General features: G+C 48.0%; 1 protein-coding gene across 1 annotated transcript in view; it reads right to left on the bottom strand.

The window, feature by feature from the left end:
- Window positions 1-7,920: 7,920 nt before the first annotated feature.
- The window catches only part of FRMD1 (FERM domain containing 1), a 38,455-nt gene continuing 25,015 nt past the window's right edge, over window positions 7,921-21,360 (bottom strand). Inside the window, exons 7-14 of the mRNA XM_032185754.1 lie at window positions 19,020-19,175; window positions 16,606-16,671; window positions 16,330-16,398; window positions 15,966-16,140; window positions 14,115-14,450; window positions 13,849-13,977; window positions 13,035-13,114; window positions 7,921-11,002 (exon numbers count right to left, since the gene is read on the bottom strand). Of these exons, the coding sequence (XP_032041645.1) occupies window positions 10,715-11,002; window positions 13,035-13,114; window positions 13,849-13,977; window positions 14,115-14,450; window positions 15,966-16,140; window positions 16,330-16,398; window positions 16,606-16,671; window positions 19,020-19,175 (1,299 nt within the window). The 3' untranslated portion in view covers window positions 7,921-10,714. The remainder of the gene's footprint in view (window positions 11,003-13,034; window positions 13,115-13,848; window positions 13,978-14,114; window positions 14,451-15,965; window positions 16,141-16,329; window positions 16,399-16,605; window positions 16,672-19,019; window positions 19,176-21,360) is intronic.

Raw genomic sequence — 21,360 nt, 5'->3', positions numbered from 1 at the left:
CATCTGATGCATTTTATGCACTGCTTTATAGCTCAGCAGAGGCCTCAGGATTCACTTTGAATTTTTACCCCCAGCAATCACTCTGCCTCTAGCCTGGGAGAAAGGTCAGCAGTAGGTCACTGCAAGAAGGCTTAAGTTGCAGTGGCCTGCCCCAAAGGCTGGAGTTTATAGTACTCCAAGTCACTTAGCCTTCACAAGCATAAATATTTATCCAGAAATTATATAGCATACTATTATTGGAATGTCACCCTTGAATATATAACAGCTGCTGTGTTGCATGCGGTGCTCTGGTGCTCAGAACATTGGCATTGCAACTTGGAGAGCTGTAATAAGACTTGTTTTCCTAAATAATGTCATGAGGTTAAAAATGCCTCAACTTTACCCGATTCCAGCAGTAACAGACGGGTAGAAAAAGAATCTGGACATGGGACCTTATAAAGCTGAACGGTCACTGAAAGAATCTCAGATAAGAAAGTGTCAGAGTGAGGAATGTCAGCCTGTTAAGCGAAATGCAGGAGCAGACAGCTTCAAGTTTGCCCTAGTCTGATGACAAGGCTACTAAATCAGCCACGATTAGAGCTCTGAAAGTGGTTAAGTGACATGAGAGGAATGAGAGGGCTAGCTGAATCCACCAGCATCTTCAAGGCCCTCAAATATTTTTGAGGATTTTGCACTTTCTAAGTGTTGCGTGTAACTTGTTATGATCTGTGCTTGCTTTTCTGGAGCTGCTCTCTAAAACTTGGCCTTTATCTATCATCTGTGTGACAGGGAAAAAGCAGCAATGCCTATTGTTAAAGCTGAGAAATAAAACCTTTAAATATCAGCAAATACCAAAAGTTTAAGTTTCTACATTAACATAAACTCTGCCAAACGGTGCATATGCAGCATTCCCCATTCCTGTTTTCCTTTCCAGTGTAGCATATTACTCCCTGGCCTACGCAGCGAAGCGTACAGGCTATGCAGGGCAGCAGTGTTGACATTTTGCCCCAAGAACTTTCAGTTTGGGAATTTCCTGGGTTACAGACACTTGATTTCTCAATCCCAGCACCAGCTTCGATTCACTGAAGGAAAGAAGGGCAAAAGTTGCAAGGGCAAAATGGCTTTTTTCTGGTACCTGCGTTCTGCATCGCACCTTGCCCTGTCCCCTTGCCAGCTGCAATACAGGCTGCAAAATAGGCACCACGCAGCTGCTACCCACTGAACCAGGCTTCAGATGCTCCTCTAGAATTTATTCTGCCTTTTGCCTCGCCCTGCCCATGAGCTGAGCACACTACACGTGCAGTTGCGGCTAGCCGCCTCCACCTCCTTCTCAAACCATTCCACAAACCACAGGGCACACCAGTGAATTTGGCCCTGAGAATATTTCAGCATCTCGGTTTAGCAACAGGTTGGCCAAGGGGCAAACGCTGTGTAGCCTGACGAGCGCAGCAGCTGCTGGGAGGCCACTACTCATGCCCACGTGTCCCCGAGCACCTGGTGTGAAGGGAAGCAGCTTCCAGCCCTCACCTCCTCGTCCCCTGCTCGCACAGCCTCTGACTCACCACCGAGTGCCCTCCGTAAAAGCAGAACATCTGGATCTGGTCTGGAGACAAAGAACTGGAGCCTGTGTCTTGCTCCATGCAGGAGGTTGTCTAGCTTGTAGGACTTTCTGCAGATCTGGGGACGGGGTGGGGGAAATGGGGCTCTGCCAGCCCAGTCCCTATGTCCTAATACCAGCAAGCATATGTCTAGAGTAGAGTATGCAAACATGCAGACACACAGACCTGTACAAGTCAGCAGAACTCTACACATGGAACCAGACAACAGCTTTCAAGGTATGAGTCCAAAACAGCCCAGAAGTTTGGTGCCCGCGTTGGATTTATCCTCACAGATGGAACTTACCGCCTCCGGTTGTTGGTTCCCCTTGCAATCAAAGGAAAGGGATCAGTGAGACAGAGCCACTTTCAGCAACTCTCCCTGGTTCTGAGAACAAGTCCAGGCCACCCGTTTCGTGTCCCCTTTGTGCTGGGCAGCTTACCTGACTGCAGGAGCTGCCTCAGGCACAGCACGTGCCTGCCGGGCTGTAAATTCACACTGCAGCTCCCAGCACCCTACGCCCTCTGTGCAGAAGCCACTGAGCTTCCCCCTGACCTAGGAGTGCTCTGAGCAGCAGAGAGCAGGGAAGAGACTTGATTTGCAAACGAGCACAAATGCTTAACAGTGCTGCAGCTCAGCATAGGGTTAAAAAAAATCAATCAATAAATAAAAGCGGTAATTAAACCCGCCCACACCTTTGGCCAAGTCTGAAACAAAACCCTGACCTATGCTGAAGTTTGAATGTTATACATTCAATTTCCACGTGTGGCTTCATGCCTTGGCAGCAGCCACACCACAAAGAGAGGCTGCTCAGGCTAGGAAAACCATAATTAGCATTGGAAGGGTCACAAAAATGCTTAATTTGTTATTAAATAGTCATCATCGCCGACTCCATTTGACAAAGAGCTTTTCCAAACCTCCGCAGAAGGCGCAGGCAAGAAGGGGAAGGTTTTTGGGAAAGGCTTTCAGCTCCTGCTGTGGGCAAGCAGTCACAAGCTGCTGGGCCTGCGACCCCTCCGCCACCAGAGCAAGCAGGGGCAGCGGCTGCAGAGGGAGGAGAGGCAGACCCTGGGTGCAGACAGGCTGAACGTACCCAGCCTCTCACAAACCCCGTGTGGCTTTTGAGCAATGCTTTAAAAATAGCCCCGCCAGACAGCAGCGCGAGCCACGCGCCGTCCAGAGGAGGGCAGAGGGTGATCTAATTGAAGGGCGTGAGCAAGGGGAATTGTTGCCTAGGATCTTTTTCTGTCCCTAAGTCCCTTTTAACAAAGCAAGATTTTAATCTTGCAGTGTATTCGGTTTCTAAATAAGAGAGACACAATCTGAGAGAGAAGTTGAGCGTTTCTGAGCTCACGTAGGGCTCTGCCTGGGGGGAGCCGACAGCCACGCTTGGTGCTGTTTGTTTGGATTCATCTTTAATAAAAGGCATGGTGCCAGCGGTCTTGACTGGGGTTGGCAACGTGTCCAAACAATCAGCGTCCTAAAACTGTGCTCGGTTGGTCTCTGGTGACATTTAGGGGCGAGCACAGTGCAGGGGGCCAGGGACAGCGAGGGAAGGCCACAGGCCTTGGGGCACCGCAGCACCTGCCCGGAGCCTCGCACGTTGCAGGAGCCACGCGGGCAGCGCGGGGAGTGCTACAGCCAGCCGGTAACGCACCTCCGTGCTCTACTGCAAATCCCTCCCTGAGCTCGTGGACGGGTTTATACAGGTTGTTTAACAGCCTCCTTGCCTCACAACAGGAATCCTTTCCACCTGTGCTTTTACCCGAGATCTCCCACAAACAGAAGGGTGATCCCCTTCCCCACACCCAGCAGCCTGAGACAGATCAGACGAAGCATTTAGAAGGAGTCTCAAACACAAGACTCGAATAATTTTCTATAGTGCCCCAAACCCACATCGTGTGTACAGTGTGTCATCCCTAAAGACTGGGAGATCAGCCTCAGAAGTCCTGCTGCAGTGCAGAAATGGCGACGTGCCCAAAGACATCCACACATCAGTCCTAACAGCGCAAACACCAGGGCCTAAACATGGAAACAGGAGGAGAACTGCAGAGCTCCAGCTGTAACAACAAGTATTTAGCAACAGCCTTGATAAGAAACGACGAGGGAAAAATCCAGGCCATGATTAGTCACCAGACTCCAGGAACAAGAGATCTGCACAACCTGTCCACAGACTGCAGGCCAAAAATTAGCCCTTTTCTCATCTCCACGGGGAGCCAAAGAGAAGCCAAGTTATCAGCCCCTTGTTCCCCCTGCTCCTCTGGCCTCATGCTTGCCAGCACCTCCTCCAACACGTGTCCCCTCTCGCCCTTTTTCTGCCACATGAAATTATTGCCCTGGCAGGGCTGAGCCAGTGCCCAGCAGTTCACTTAGAGGCAAGCACCAGAGGCGTGTTATTCCCTCTCATTTTCCTCTGGACTGCACTAGAGTTTCTGTCCTCTTCTAAACAAAGAAGAAAAAAAAGGAAAAAAAAAAAAACAACAACAAAAAAAAACAAACCACTGCTATAAAAAGTTCTGGAAGCTATGGCAGAGGCTTTGAAAGTCCAAAAGGCAGAAGAAGATATTTCCTCCCTCACGTCAAGGGGCAGGAAGAGATGGTGATGCCTGACCACAGCAAGCTGCACCCGCACCTTCAGCAGCAGCACATCTTGCATTCCCCCCAAACAAGGAGAGAGGACTTGCGACAGATGAAATACTCCACGGAGCAACGCACAACAGCCACTTTCCAGACACAATCAGGCACAACAGCACATGGGAAGGGACAGGATAGGATGGGATGGGATGGGATGCCCTTAGCAAGCTATGGCCCCCAGGCAGCTCACCCACAGGGCCGCACCACCAGAAGCTGCTGGTGACTCACCTGCTGGTGGGTCTGCAAGGACCTCCGCCTTTCCCCAGCTCTTCTCTGCTGAGGAGAGATGGTTTCCTCCACATTGATTGCACTTGTCTGTGGCACCCTCCTTGTAGACCTACTCCCAGCTGTGCCAGGGCATCAGCTGAGCCGTCCAGAGCCCTTCCTGCACCTGCCCCTGGGCAGCAGGATGCAGTTCAGGGCCACCAGCAAACCTCGTGCTCCTCCAGGCCCAGGGTGTTACCTCTGAAGCATCTGTCCTCACTGTCACCACGCTCTGTGTTTTATCTGTATGTTCTCTGGATGAGAAACTGCACTTGGAGCCGTGTGGGCACCTACCTGGAATTACTGAGGAAGCCCAGAGGCTGCAGGACTGCAGCAATGAAACTGGGCTCAAGCAGTGGTAGCAGCACCTGGGGCAGCAGCTTTGGGGCTTTCTTAAACCTCATCTCCCTTAAAGGCGTGGGGTTGTCTGAAAGCTCACCCAGAGCTCTGGCAACATCCATGGAAGGCCACCCGCATGAGCTCCTACTCTCTGTTGGGCTGCAGGACCAGACAAAAAGGATAAAGCCAGCTGCAGGGCTGTCCCTTCACATGCTTGCCCCCACCCTGTGTTTTTCAGCAGTAATTCTGCTTTGGCTCTCAAAGTGGTTTGTGTTGAAGCAAATTGAAAAGTTTTGTGCCCTCCCTATTATTGGTAGTGCAAACGTTAAGGAAAATTGCATCCAGCTGTTCCCACAGCAAGTCCTGCTGCTCAGCTACAGCTGCAGGACAGGGCCAGCTGAACGCCTGGGTGTGGAGCCAGGTGGGGACTGCAGCTCTACAGAGGTGAGAGACAAAGTCCTGGTGCTCACACACCTGACCTCAAGGTATTCCCTAAGTGTGAGTTTGGTTCTTGACATCCAAAAATACACACATATATTGGGCTTCTGGACATTGCCTAAACACACCTCAGTGCATCAGTGCTTTAAAAGCAGGATTACGGGAGCCCTCTCTTCACATCTGCCTAGAAAGACCATGAGCAGAGCATTTGCATCCACCACAGACGGATCATCTGGGCAGAAAACCCCTCGTGGCGCCAGCAGTACTCAGAGGAGGGGATGGGGCACTGCCAGTGCCGCTGGCCCCACAAGGCAGAGCAGAGCGCTCAGGAGCTGCTTCAGCAGAGGCTGCGTGGAGCCTGGCCGCAGCTCCTGCTTCCTGCCATCAGACCTGGGGTAAAGCTCCCGCACACCTACACCAAGCGATTTAACACTAAATATAGGAGCGCAACCCACAGGCCAAACAAGAAAGATTTCAATACCTTGGCCAGGAGCAACAGCAAACTGCACTGTCTCTTATTACCAGTGGTGGGTAAATGTGGGTGCCCCAGCGGTAGGCAAAGAGCCATGTCGCTGTCATCCCAGGTGCCGAATTATGCACCGAGGACAGAAAAACACCTGGCTTCCTACAGCGTGTGGTGTTGCTCACAGATCCCCATCGCCTGAGCACAGAGCAGCGCATCCTCACCACACCGGTGCCTGCAGCAGTTGCGGCAAAGGGAACCGGGAGGTGTCCCAATGGCGCTACCCTGGGCTGAGGTTTGGGGACACGGAGGATGATGCCTCTGTGTGTGCTCCTGGAGTCTCTGGGAGGGGATGCTTTTGGACACCTGTAGCACATGCCGCATCTTATCTCACTGGAAAAATAAGGGCTGGTATAAAGCTGTTTGTGAGATTTAAAATAAAAACGCGGGACAAGGATTGCCAGGAATAAAGATCAAGCGGAGTTTTAAAATCCCACAGCTATGCCCTTCACCAGCGCTCTACCAGGAAGCCTAAACACCACCTCCAGAGCCAGCCTCGGGGCCCGGCCGAGGGGGCCAGCGGAGCACGGGGCGGCGCCGCCAGCGCCCCCCCAGGCCCTGGGCTCCGTCCCGGCCCCGGCCCCGGCCCCGGCCCCGGCCGCCCTCGCCGCGCTCCTCGGGCGCCGCCCCGCGCCCCGGCCCCGCGCTGCCGCCTCACGGCGCCGCCTCGGCCGGGAGGGGGCGGCCCGCGCCTGGCCATGGCCCCGGCCCCGAGATGGCAGCCGGGCTCGGCCCCGGGCACCGCGGGCACCGCTTCTCGCTCCAGGGCTGCTCTGTCCCTCGGAACGCCTCCAGCTTCCCGGGGCTCACTGCTCTCACTCGGCCCAACGCCCCCCCGTCAGCTTCAGCACAGCACGCTTTGCTTAAAAGTCCTCAGGCCGGACCTCCGAGGACTTGCTGCACTCGGCGTGCCTCAGCACCCACCGGGTGCCGCACCAAAGCGTCCCCATCCCTCGCTGTGTCACTGCATTCCTTCTGCATGTGGGGTTCACTGGTGCCACGAGAAGTCCCGTCTTCACAGAGCGGCTCATCCATTCTACGTATTCCAGGCAGCAGCATCCACGTTAGCACCTTTTTGCCTGCTATCACTCCATTACTTGTCCAGCAAAGCAACAGAGAAATGACAAAGCCCTTGTCAATCAGATTGCTTAATATATTGCTTTAATATTTAATATTAAAGTTTACTTCTATAAAAAACTGTTACCAACCCCCTTAGCCAAAGCTGTGTGAGCTTCTCGTCCTCAAGAACATTTGAAGCAGATACCCAGCAGGTCCTCGCCGGGTGGGAAGTACAAAGGGGAAAAATTTCAAGACTAGGGGCAACACTATACTATTGAAGCACATTTAAAAAAAAAAAAAAAAAAAAAAAAAAAAAAAAACCTTTTTTAACCAAAACAAAAACAAAAACACTATCTTTAGCAGTCTATAATATAGCCAGGGGAAAGGAGAAAAAGAATTTACACAAACTCCTGCCAGCGAGCTCCCTTGAGAAGAGATGTGAATAGCCATACTGGGGCACTCCTTCTGAGATTTTATGTCCCAAGAAAAGCAAAACTTTCCTTTACCCACACCAGACACTAGGCCAGCAGGTTAGGTGACTTACAGCAGAGCTCCTTGGCAGCGCTTTGCATGACATGCACTGGTGTGCTCGTCCCTGATGCAGCCCCCAGGGGGATGCTGACAGGAGCTCTCTACACCCCTGGGAGTTGTCCACACGCTGTTCTCTCTATCAGCCACCGTGAGCAGCTTGTCCTGTGTCTCATTACTTAGATTCAGCCCCCATCAGCGCTCCAGCTGACTCCAACCGGCTGGACTGGGTCCTCAAGGTATGACAGAGGCCCCTCTGGCAACTTGCTGCCGAGGCTGGCAGGGAAGAAAAGGAGTTGTTCCAGTTGACGGCAGTGTTCATGGTTTTCCACTGGAAGCTGAGCTCACGCATGGGTTACAGCCCAGCAGCACATTCATTTCCAAAACCTATCTATCTCAAATGGAAGACATCACTGACATCCACTTCTTGGAAGGAAAAAAAAATATATATACAATTACCTTTTTCTGTCAATACTTTATTGCAGGTGTACATATACTTTTTTTTTTTTTTTTTAAACAAAAAATTCCTTTCATAGAAAGGAGAAACTTTTACCATTAAAATAGAGTGATTATACCACAAGTATATTACAAATATATACAAATATTGGCAGCTAGTTTCTAACATCAGCTGATAAATGCTTACAAGTTACCCTCTACCAAACTAATGAAACCAAAATAATAAGACATTCTAAATCCAAAGACAAAAAAAATCTATTACTAGCAGGAACATTTTTTTTCATATGAATACAAAAACTTGCATAATAGATATTCACAGTGCTTGTAAGGTATTCATTGATTCACTCTCAGTCTATACACATAAAAAAAAAGTGTCCAGTCTCCCCTTCATATGCATTTGTAACTTACAGTACTGGGGGGAACTGCGTAGACCACTGAATGAAGACTTGGAGCACTTGCCTTCCCCACCAGCCGTGAATAAATACAGGGAACCCCCATGTACATACAAGGCAACGGAGACTTGTGCAAGAGCCAATTACACTGCTGTCAGGCAGTGGTATATTTTGTGAACCAGCAACACCAGGACTGCAGCATTTCACCAGTTCTAGTTAATGTTTGGTAGCTGTGAAAAGAAAATACCAAGCTGCTCATTCTTAATGGTTAATAAACACTTCAGAAAACTGGTCAGGCTGAGGCAGGTATGACTGTGATTGTCTTTGAGACAAGTGTGCATGTATGCGAGCACGTGGAACACATGCCTGTTTTGTGACACCTTTCCAAATAACAATACCTGCCGTATTTTAGAGCTGTCCCTCCAGCTCTGCAACAGGTGCAAGAGCAAAGCTGCTCCCTGCAGCACTGCCACCTTCCTCCTGGTTCTTGGAGGGGTACAATCTCCCACAGCTTACGGCCAGATAGGTCCCAAGTATCAGGGAAGGCTTAACTGGACTGTCCACGAGCAGCCAGATGTCCTTCACCATTTAGGTCCATTTAGGAGAGCTTTTTTTAGATACTGTAAATATGCTTCAGGTACTCTAAAGGTATTTTGGCTTTGCTTGGAAGGATAGAAAAAAGGCTACAGTGAACACACATAATTGTTCATTAAGAGAAGAAAGAACAGCATGATCAAAGAGGGCACAGTCAATTAAGTTGTGGTTACAGTGAGTTGTGTCCATCCATTCATTCAAACATGCGGCTAACAGTTTGGGCTAGATTCGTCTACGAGGATGTACGGCCACTGATGTCACTTCAGCAAATGCAGGTGCATCTGGTGGCCTGATGTGGTCTCTCTACACCACATTCACTTGCATAGAAACAGTGAGATTGCAGACTTCACAGACTTGCTATTTTGACAGCGTACAGGAATGCAATTCACCAGACAACTGCTAAGCTTGTCAAGGCAGCAGCATGAACCCTCCCTCGTTGTGGTTTGACTTCCTTCCTTTCCCAAAGCAGCCATCTTCATCTTCCAATTGATCAACACTGTACAACACACACTTCCCAAATCAGCACAACAGCATCATTCGGCTTCTTAAGTTTGCCATGAAAAGCAGTTAGTGTCCACCTGCTGTCCAAAGCAGGTTATGCATGATCTAAGTACAAGCTTCCCAGATGTTGGGAATTGATGGGGAGGGGGTACTAACAGCGGGGAAAGGCAGGGAAGGAAATCAAAAAAACTATACATTTATTTGGATGTAACAGGGCAGCAGTGTGTTTTCCACACCAGACAAATGCCTTAATCAAACAGCATAATTACAGCTATTTTCCTGCCAGGAGCCAGGATGGCCAGCTCCACGGGACTCAAGACCACCCAAAGTACCGCTGGTTCCCTCCCGTGCCTCCATCATCACATCACAGGCCTTACAGCATCGCTCACACACACTTGCGTGACCTATGCAGGATGAAGTTGAACACAGCCACTAGGAGCTTTGTCTATCCAAAGCGACTTTCTCCAGTCCACATCTGCCCCCAGCAGAGTAAAAAATTCTAAGGAACAGTTCTATGAAAAATAAAGAAAAGAACAACATAAACGTATGATGCAACTTAAGGGGTGATCATGCCCGGACAAATTCTCCAGTCACACTCCTGTCTTCGAGAGCCAGTCATTTACTGCTCTTAATTTGTCCTCTGTATGCTCAGAAATGGCTATTTGTTTCATCCCTTCCCCCATCTCTCTCCCAAGGATATAGGGATTTATTTACCCATCTATACCATGGCAGTAGTAGAGACAGCTGACAGACAGTTCCATTTGTTGCATTAAAAAAAAATAAAATACAAACACACAGAACCTACACTGTATTTGGCTGGATGCTTACATGAAAACAAAACAAAACAAACAAACAAACAAAAAAAAAACTCATGGCAGAGCAAGTTTTGCTCCCAGTAAAGCAAACAGGCAACTTCTGTGCATTACAATCAGAAAAGGCTAGACTTTTCCATGCACAGACATCCAAATATGCTCAGAGTATATCCTGACCTGACAACTGCTAGCAGTGCTGCAGCAGCACAAGCTCAAGACAACCAAACTACTTGTATAGTAGCATTAACATAAATGGACCACAAGAGAAAAGCAGGAAGCTAAAAGGCCATGGACTTTGTAAATATCTTTCTGATAAATCAATTTTGGTCCAGTTTTGGGTTGTGTTTTTTTGGTCACTACTAATGGTGCAGCCCACTTCCATTTTCTGCTCAGCAGACCCTCCCAACGCCAATGTTAAGTGCTACACTCCAGCTGATTTGCCCTGTAGTCAGGTCTGCAGAAGCGATTCCACTTGCTGATTACGGAGTTGAGTAACAAAGCTGCTCAATCTCCTACAAGACCCAGTGACATCACACGTGTGAATGAGGTATATATTTCCATGCTGTGCTGTTTCCTGGTATGGAAGAGCTCCAATCTCATTACACCACGAACTCCTCTGGCAGCTGGTCCTCTCCCAGCAGATCCAAGGAGAGGCAGTTCATGGATCGCTTCCCGTAAAGGGCAGACTTGGTTTTGCAGTCCGCTGTGGAATAAACGCAGCCGTAGACAGACATCTTATCCTCCAGGCTGCAGCCAAACGTGTAGCTGTGGGATGTGTCCGAGGACAGCGTGGCACTCAGTGGCGGGTGCCGGTGCTTGTACAGGCGGATGTCATCCAAACTCTGGCTGTGCTGGTCCGTGCAGCTCCTGCCTCTCGGCGATTTGACCTGCCAGTTCAGTAAGATGCACGTGAATAACAATGATGAGCTCAGGCACTGCCTAAGGATGCTGGCTACGCATGCTTCAAATTTTCCAAATTGTTCTTCCACTCCTTCAAACAGCCCCACCAGCCTTCTGAAGGATATCGGCTTAATGAAGAAGCTATGGAGTATTAAGAAATTACAAGTGTGTGCAGCCACCCTGCCTCACTGCACCAGATCCTAATCTCTACGCACCATGTCCTCTGCGTCCAGTACAAAGGATAAAACACTGGGCAGGTATTAACGACATCTGAACAACCTGACACTTACACTGACACTGACTGCATGGTTCCGCTAACACATGCATTAAAGAATCACCCCAACTGCTTGAACACACCAAGATGAAGCTACTTAAAGTCTTTTAAAGTCTTGGGAGCTGAAAGGAAAGTTGGTAACAACCATGCAAATTAATGGGTTAGTGTCCAAAATTCACTAAGTGCAACATATACTTTTGTCTACATAACATTGCTCAGAAACGAAGACAAGAGCAACAAAGCAGCAGTAATTCCCAGAGGAAGATGTCATGCTACACAAGCTGTAGTGATGTGTCCTCTTTGGAGGCATTACTGACCATCCGAGACATTTCCAACTTCCCCACCTGTTTTTTCTTCCTCTCTGTCTTGACAATCAGCTTCTACATGCTGATTTTAATATTAAGCTGAGACATTTCTGTTAGCAACACAGAGAAGCACCTCCCAGTACTAAGTCTCTCACCTACACTGGATGGGAACTAGAAAACTACCCTGAGGAAATCTGTGTTGACTCAGCTGTGCTCCCAGAAACAGGCATACATGTATACTGCATGGTCCATCCAGCACTAAGCAAACACAGTATCTGATGTGTACAAGTGCCATCAGGGTGAGGAGATGTCTCTTAATTGCTTAAGCAGTCCTGTGCTGATCAGAAACACTCTTATAAAACAGATGCCTCCCAATCAATTAACAGCCTAAGTGTGTGTTGGTGAAAGCATTAACATAAAACCAGTACTTTAAACAAGATACCTGCTCCTTGCCTTGCTGTCTTCAGTCATTCAACTCAAATTCAGAAATAAGTACATTATGATTTGTACTGCACAGCGTTCAGCTTTTGATATAAAAGCTTGGTTATTTTTTCCATCTCTCACAGCACTTAACAGAGTACTTTACTGATAAGTGAAATCCTTATCACTTTTGACTGGGTCCAGTAAGAAGCACGAGAAGTGAAAAGAAGTCTTAAAGTAATTTAAGTCCTTGTTCAGAAAAAAATCTAGGAGTATAGGGCAACAGGATGAATAGATTTTTTAAATTCTTTTAGCAGATAAGGATAATGCGGATCAAGAAAGAAAACTAGAGGCAGAGGCTTTTTTTTTTTTTACATAAAGAAACTAAACATTTCCATCCTCCATCCCTGTGGGTACAAGCTGAAAAAGATATTGTTTGGCCTTAAAAAGACAACTTCATAAGCTTTTCCCAAAGTCCAACTTACGATATGACATATTTTACCATATATAGTTGTCTTTTCTCAAGGGTTGGATGAAAATAAAATGTTGACAACAAAGACTTCAGCATACACGTAGTATAATCACACAAATGATAGCAATTTTAGAGCTTGAACATCTGGTTTTGCTCTGATGTGAGCTCCTTCTGGCTTCAGGAGCAGGAAGATGATCAAGCTTGCAACCCACATCCAAACTGTATGGATGGTCTTGGCTCTACATTGTGCTGAAAATTTGCAAGTGGTTTATTTTCCATTTCCTGTCTGGAAGCTTAAGGCAGATGATGGCTGGTTTGCAAGATTTCCACATTGGTCGCTCCAAACCTCTCTGTACTTTTCTGGACCCAAATGTTGCTCTCATCCTATTCCCAACAGCAGTCATTGGCCAACAGCTGTTTTCAGTTAGACCATTTCAATCAGTCAAATACAGACCTATCAAGTTCACCTGATTTACAGCTGTCTCCATTACACTAGACTTTGGTTCAACGCCCACACACAGACCTTCCTGCCAAGCACCACTCCTTACCTGATGAAGGGACTCCACACTTTGACCTCTCATTTTTATTAGCGTGACTTGCACCACAGACAGCGACTCCTGATTTACAGCTGTAAAGAAGGAGGAAATAAGAAGCGTTACAGGTTTGAGTTTTTATTGGCAGAAAGGGGAAGTTGTCCTCACAGGCTACACTCAGACAGTGCTATCCTACAAATACAAGTATACATCACTAAGCACCCTCAATATTCTGAGAGTTTTTGCTCACAAATACTCCTGTTTGTCCCTAAGAAGCAACATTTAAAAGCTCACAAGAAAACAGCTTTTTACCAACTTCTCCTGTATTTGCCCAACTTGATTTGCTACGAAGCCTGTTATGTCTTAAGGCCAGACAGCTCCTGCATGAACCCGTTGTCTAGCATTCCCCATAGCATAAGCCACAGAACTTAAACTATTAAACCCTGCAACTTGCCCATTAATCTGTGGTTGAACCCCTTGGCTGTCTTGTGGTATACAAGATTTTAAATTAAATTCTTCACTACAGAAGGTTTGCCTCAGTTATCTTTTTGTCGTTAACTGCATATAAACACAGTAACTTGCTAAACTGGGAAAGGGGAGACCTTAAGGAACAAAGGGGAAAGTAACACTGTACAATGTAAGGTGCTGGCCTTTAAACTCTAGAGGAGCTGACTTCAAATACTGCTGCAGTAGGTAGACAGTAAGTAGCACTTTGTTTGGAAGAAGACACAGCTTCTTAGATCTCTCAGATTACACCTGATTGCCCAAACATCTTTCTGATGTTACAGCCTCAAGAAAAGCACTCAGCAGTAGCAGAAAGCCACCTCACCTTGGCAGCTAGCAGCATCTAGAGGAAGAGATTCAACAGCTTCTTCCACAGTGACCTCCTCTAACTGGTCTCTTTCTAAAGGCTCATCTACAGGCACCTCCTCTGGCTCATCTACTGCCAGCTCAAGATCTAGGAGGAAAAGAGCGGCAGGAGAAGGGTTAGCATTACATGCCTGCTCTGAGTTGCTTCATGTTTTCTTATTCTCCGTTCTCCTGTAGAAAGCAGAAGCAGGCTTAGAAGTTACTCTGCATCTCCAAATTCCTTACCATCATCCTGAGAGTCATCTTCAGCCCTCCCCTTACTGCCGCTATCAATGCCAGAGCTACCATAGCTGATGGTTGAGCTGCAGGATTTCTCTTTCCTGTGCACTCGGTCGATGCTGAAGGGCTCATCCACCGACATCTCCACCGACACTCGGTGCCTCGAGTCAGCCTCAATGCCCGAGGTGTGAGAGCTGCCGTGGCTCCCCGTGGACTGGCGCGAGAGGCGGTTATCCCTCCGGCTGCCCACGCTGCTCCCGCTGCCGCGCGAGTTCTTGTCGCATGGGTCCAGGTCCATGTCCAGCGTGTCGCTGATATAGGACTCCCGGTAACGCTTCTTCTCTGAGAAAGAACGAGGAGAGAAGGCCGGGGAAACTTTAAGCAAGACTGAAGGAAGGGTAACAGAACTGGGAAGTTCTGGGACAGGCACAACCTGATGGTGAAGAAAATTGCTGCAGCTACTGAACTAATAAATGAAAAGCAAGTTTTGTGTTCTGCTTATTCTACAGACACTGGGACGCCCAGCAGGTTGCAACAGAACTACAGTCATACTTACAGTAAAACCAGTATCTGCTGAATTAGAGCAGGCAGCTAGAGGCAGTTATAATTCAGAAATACTGCCTTCCAGAATGAAGGAAATGCAGCAAAGCAGGAATCGCTTACCTAACCTAAATGTTCAGTCTTTAAAACAGAGTACATCGATTGTTTCTCAAGAGAGTCACCAATGTGTGGAGACAGCTAAGAATGGGATCTCTATGGCTGGCATTTATTAATGATTTCTCCCATGGCTTTTCTGTGGCCCAAAAAGAAGGATGCTGAAGGTGGACAAGAAATCCACAAGAAGCTAGGAGATACAAAACAATTTAGAAGAAATCTGTCCCACCCTGCAGTGGAAGCTAGAAAGCAGGGGGGGGAGGTGCACCAGGGCATTTCAAACATTTGTGTCTGGGCACCTGAATCACATCCCCAGGTATTACCACAATGTTGTAAGATGTTTATTTAAGCTCTGAATTGCAGGCAATAAAATGTTAGCAGAGATTTCCTGACAGTGTCTGGCAAGGAACAGGATTTCAAAATGCCAACAAAGACAGGGCAGCAGCTCTAGCACAAGTCCAAGGAAGCCTTGCTATCTGCCATGCCTCTGCCTTTCTCAGAAGACAGAAATCTGTTATTTTAAGAACAAAGCCAGGAGAAGCAAGTACTCACATGAGCTAGCCTCTAAGAAGGCCACTACCAAATAGGAAAAACAGACAGCAGCTAATCAGGTGGCAGGATATACGCCAAGCAAGAGAAGCAGTAGATCCCAATTTGACTCTGGAAATTTTTGGAAACATTTTTAATAGTGAACCTGTTCAGTTGCAATTTTTACAAACACTGCCATGTTGCTATCTGACCAACAACAGAGTAAACAACAAAGAGTCACCAAAAAGGGACTTCCAAGAATGCAAAGGGTTTGTGAAAGCAATCTGAGCCTTTTACCAACACACGCTTGATTAGTGAGCCTTTGTAAAGGTTGCTGGCACATGGCACTAGTGGTTCCCACACAGCTTCATGCCACTTCTATAACCCCACTGAAGGAAAAGACAGAAATAACCAAGCTGGATGACACCAATGGCCACCTCTCCTCGTACACTGATTCCACGTAACCATGCGCCACCACTTCAGAGATGGATGTGAACTCCTTAGAGTTGACAAGATGGACATGGAGCAGTCAGATCCCCCATCACAAAGTACAAATTCGAGGAGTTCTGATCTGCTCTCAGGTGGGAGCTGCTGGTGCCAGAAACAAATATCAAAGCCTAACATACTGTATGTACTCTTCCCCTTACCAAAGCCACCTGCTCTTCTGCCACATACCTTCAGCCTCCTCCAGCTTTTGGATTTGCTTCAGCACTGGCTGGATATTCAGAAAGAGCCGGTGGCTGTTGCTGAGGAGCTGCAGCAAGTGCCGTGACCTGAAGGGGCAACCTGTGTAGTAAACCAGTTTCCGTGCAGAGGGCAAACCGTCTGGCTGGATCTCAAATTTTTTCCCCTGCATAAAGAGGAGAGATGCCAGTGAGTGAGCACGAACATGTCTTTGGCCACATGGCTAACCGAGGTAGCCGCAGTCTTGTGCGTATGAGTTACAGGACTTGACATGGCAATTTGGGCAGGCCGACAGCTTCGCCAGGTCCCAGGTGGGCAGCTCACTGCCAGATGGCATCCGTTCTGTCACACTCACCAGAAACGCCAGCTTCCCGATGTGCGACCAGGGAAAGTCGTAGAGGAGCTGACGAACGTGGTTCACCTCCTGCAACACATCAAACTCGGGGTGACACAGGAACTGGCAGGTACAGGGTGGAGTCAGCGATGTGCAAAGAATTTGCAAACAACCAAGAATGCAAGATATGCGGAGCCTGCTGCTCACAGGGGAGGCAGAGGAGTGCTGGTGGGGGGAGGACAGGGGAGCTAGGCAGAGTTAATGCTACACCAGAAGGCTTTCATGGCAGCCTGTTACCTGATAGATGTGCATTCCTCTAAGGGTCAGGCCCAGGATAACTGTTGGGCGATCCTCCTTCTTATCCTAAAAGGACAGAAGAGCCTGGAGTCAAAGGTTAATCTACAAAGACCACGCTCTTGTTCTGGCACCTACTGCAAGAGAGGTAGCAGGACTGCTCATCAGACAGATGCCATCAGCCCATTTGCTTTTTATTGTTTCTAACAAGCACCTTGTCTTGTTGATCCCTGAAAAAATCTGAGATCAGAAACACCTACAAATCCCCTTGTACTGGACATCTCCAGCTTTTCACCAGCAGCACATGCCCCAAACAGCCCCAGAGAGGGAATCCTGCAGCTTAAGTGATCTGAGGGCATGGACCATTACTGTTCTCAGAGGCAATTTGTAACAGACTCTCTTACTACTGCCGCCATCTCCGCTGTTAGTGCAAACATTCACATCTCTCGCTCTCCAGATGACAGAGCCCAAAACAGAAAAGATGTCTGCCCCGTCCCCTTACCACAGCACGGCTGTTCTCACCCTGGGACGTGCTGGACCTCAGGTTTACATTTGCCAGGAGAGAGCTAATCAATGCCCCAAGCTACAGGACTTTTCTCCTAACCTTTTCATTTCAGTGTTGGGAACAGACAGTTTTATGTGCTTAAGGCTGAACTGGAAATTTGCCTTGTTTTTCCTCGTGCTGTACCTTCATACCACATAATCTCTCTCTAATTAGGAGATTCCTTTGCTTAAAGACTGAAAACCAAAAATCCCCGAACTGTCCAGCACTAGTTAACTCAATCTCTCTACTGGCATGGTGGAGTCAGAGGGGGACGACACAGACTTCTCTTACTAGGAGGAGTAGGAGGAAGAAAATCGCTGTGTAAAAATTTCTGGAGTCACAGAGCTCAAACTTCACACCAAGACTTTCTCACCTGGCCTGTCAAGATGCAAGCCACACACTGTCACATCTACCTCAGCCTCTGCCCCTCTGTTAACACCCATATCCAGCAGAACTCCAGCTGAAAGTCACTAAGAAATGCTTTCTGCCTCCTAAAGTCAAAGAGCTTTAATAAATCAGTGTTGGTCTGGAGAAGGGATATGGTGCTCAGCGCTGCCTGTTTTATTTGAGTCCCCAACCCCAGCGGCAGCCACAAGGAGGGTGTAAGATAGAAGTGACTGCTACTGAAATCTCATGGCAGCCAGTGCACCAACACCTTCACCCAGCACCCCTGTGAGCTCGATCAGGAGCTTTGTGGCCCAGGAGTCACCCAGGAGGAGGATGCCCCACCACGAGATCCCTTGTGTCATGCAGCAGGAAGAAGAGCATGTTGTGGATAAAACAACACAAAGGAGTTAATGCAGAAAATATGAGTTCAAGTCAGACTCAAATTTGGATATTAAGGGCAATCAGTTTCACAGCCCCAGTGCCTTCAGATATAAATTATACCATGTTTTGCCAGCTGGATTTCTTATGGCATTCAAGGGTAACCAACCCTCTTATGACTGCATCATTAACAGCATTAGCATCAAAACGGAGAGGACAGAACGGCAGAATAGAGATAGGGGGAGCAGCTAGTTTGTGAAGGACTGAAACTAACCCTAGATTGAAAACCGAAGTGGAATTTATCTCCTTTGGAAAATGCAAGGCTCTTCTCTGTGTTTCTGCAGTAACTAGAGCTGCCACGTTTGGTCAAAGGAAGCAGAAACTTTCCAGACTGAATTCTGACCCAGCACAAATAGCCAAAATGTTTAATCATGAGTCTGACAAGGTAGAGCAGCTCCATTCGGAAAAGAAGTTCATGCAATTCCTAATTGCTTGAGCAGGTTTCACTCGCCTAGGTGGAACACAAAACTTCTCTTCAGTCCTATTTCTAGACTACACTTTTAGCGCATCAAAGTGAAGCAAATCTGGTTAAAGCAGGCTTGGGTGGAAAGGCAGAGACTCAGGGACGAGCAACAATCAAGGAATCCAAAAAGCTGAAAACCATACAGCCAAAAAAATACCCAGCACTCCAACAGTGTTGAAGGGGGGTAAGAAAGGTGGGATGACTCGTGTCACCTTCAGTTATTATGTGGTGTCTGTGTGAAAGCTGACTGACCTCCTGTCACCATTTCAGTGGACTGCAACAAAGTGCAGCTTCTCAGTGATTTCCCTGGTGCGAGTACACTGACAAGCAGGGACAAAGCAAAAATTAAGTTTTGCCATTCCTGTGGCCAGTTTGTTGGCTGAGGGACAAAATAATGTTCCAGCTACACCAGCAAACTGGAAGCAAATTTGTTTATGGGGACAGGTCTCACAGCCTGGATATTTTAGACTTGTTTGTCCTCTCCAAATCAGAGGCAACTGTTCTTCAACTAGACAGAAAGTGAAAAACAAAACAGTGACCCAATTAAAGAGGAGAAAGATGTTTAAAATAAGCTCTTTGTTTAACCTTCTGCAGCCTGTAGAAGTGGACGGGCACATCTTCCAACAAGCAGGACTCCTTAATGAACTTCAGCACAGCTTCCTTTGCACTCAGGCCTTGCTGTTCTCGGTGCATCTCTGGGGCATGTTTCAAGATGTAGTCGCTCCCTCTCTTTGCAATTATCTAAACCACAAGGAAAACAAACAGGTCAGCAACTCTTCAGTGAAGCCCACGAGAGGCAGCTGTGATCAACAGCAAAGCCAAGACTGGAGGTGGAAGAGGTTCATGCATTCTCCCAAGAAGTTAGCCCAGGTTCACCTCTACCTCCCTGGAGGATAAGCATTTAAAGCAGCTCCGATGATACTGATGTCTCCCAACAGATCGTAGATGGCAAAATCATAACAGAGACTGCAGAGCTCGTGTCAGCTCTTTTCATTCTCAAGCGCTGGAATTAGTTTCCCTAACTCCTGGCATCCCTAAATGCTTATGGGCAGATAACAAATACAGCTCTGCATGCCAACACAATCAGCAGCAACATCTCCCAGCACTGCAGAAATGCTAGAGGGTTGTGGGTTTTTTGGTGTGGTTTCTTTTTTTTTTTTTTTTGTGCGTTTTGTTTTGTTTTTACTTTAAAGACCAGAAACTACACATTAGGCTTACTTAGCATTTCCATAGTCAAAGGGGAGGGTAACACTATCTCAAGGTATTTTGTGTCTGTCTGGAGTGGTTGGCAGGCATGCAGCTTTGCTAAGCAGTAGAGAAACCTGCAGTGGACCTTTTTTTGCTCTTGCCCTGTGAGTACCCAGTTCCTATGCTTGGCCACATGCTCTCTCCAGACAACACTACAGGGCAGCCCAGCCAGACTGGCCCCTTCCAGGCCGTGAGCAGCAGTGACACGTAAGACAAGTGTTGGCTGAATTCACTTCACAAAATACCCTGCCATGCAGGATGCTTAAAACTAGACCCCACCAGGTACCTGTGAATGTCCTGTCAGAAGCAGCCTGTCCTGACCCAAAGCAACCGGACCCCATCACCCAAATCCCACTTCCATTTTAAATTCAGTTCCTTGTTTACTCTCTTGGGTAACACCTCTGCTCTCCTTGCATGCTGTGCCAGATAAACTGCCCTCCCGCGAGGAAGGCTGGGCTCAGGGAAGAACAACATCGATGCCATCAGCTGTGCAGCATCAGCAGAAAGAAGTACAGCTCCACAGTTCAAAGCTGGGTTGCCCACCCCGGGGCAACGCCGCCTCTCCTCACTAGCAGGAGGCTTGGGGCAGCTCTTGCCCAAATGATCTCCAAAGGTGATCTCCAGCACGTGTTGCAGGAGGACATGCTGGAGGAGGAGTATCTCCCCCACAGCAGCCCAGGGGCAGGGAGAGAGGCGTCCCTGTGACTGCCAGGTTTTGCTCTTTGTAGTGATAAATCACCCACATACTTGCTTGGGGCTGTGGCTCAACGCAGGTGAGCCAGGCTTTGCCTTGGCCTTTGCAATGTTTGCCAGATGAGCAATGGTCTACGATAAGACTTAACTGCCCCATAAACTGCATGCACCAGACTCAGTTTTTCCAGCCCTCTGTTAGCTACCTTGTGCCAGGTGCCCTGTAGCAAGGCAGGGCACCCGATGAAGACCTGCTGGTGGAAAAAGGAGCACTTCTGCACTGCACGGCAGGCAGGCTGCGACTTGTGCCTGCAGACTCCACCAGCCTTGACTCCGTGATGCAACCCCTGCCACTGCTCTGAACATTATCCCCAAAGCAGGTGACAGACCACAGTCAGGCTGCAGAGGAGGCCACGTCCACATTCTGGGAAACATCCTTCCCCAGCAGGTATCAGCAATGGAGGCATCCATAACATTGCTAGCTTCTTTTCCTATTGCTCTGGATGCTAAAGTGCTTAAAACAGTTTTCTTGACCATTTCACCACAAGAGAACTCCCTGCAGGTAACCAGCTCTGACAGGCTTTTTTTTTTTTTTTTTTTTTTTTCTTTTTTTTCAAATTCTTGTTTCTCAGCTAATTTGCCTTCATTCAACAATAAAAGTAACTCTTGGCGTTCCAAGCCGTTTGTAGGTCTTGGAGGGCACGAGTTAATGTACACGTGCTTACAAATAAGCATGTAAAACCATTTTTAGGCCATTCCCTTTTCCCTTACTACGGTTCAGCCTCAAATGAATGACAAAGCAGGAACCAGAGGCGCTGCACAGCAGTTACTACTCCTTGGGGTCCAGGTCTCTTCATCCCAGAGGTAAGCATTGCAGAGCTAGGACCAAAGAGCAACATACTTGGCATTGCGGCCCAGAGGTTTTCCATAGAGCTTAGCTTGTGCAGATCTTTCAGATCTTTGCAGATCAGCAGGAGCTGGGGAAGTT

The sequence above is a fragment of the Aythya fuligula genome, chromosome 3 (genome assembly GCF_009819795.1).
Source record: "Aythya fuligula isolate bAytFul2 chromosome 3, bAytFul2.pri, whole genome shotgun sequence".
NCBI classification, from domain to species: domain Eukaryota; kingdom Metazoa; phylum Chordata; class Aves; order Anseriformes; family Anatidae; genus Aythya; species Aythya fuligula.
The sequence above is the reverse complement of the archived record's forward strand: the minus strand, read 5'-3'. Positions and strand labels throughout refer to the sequence as shown.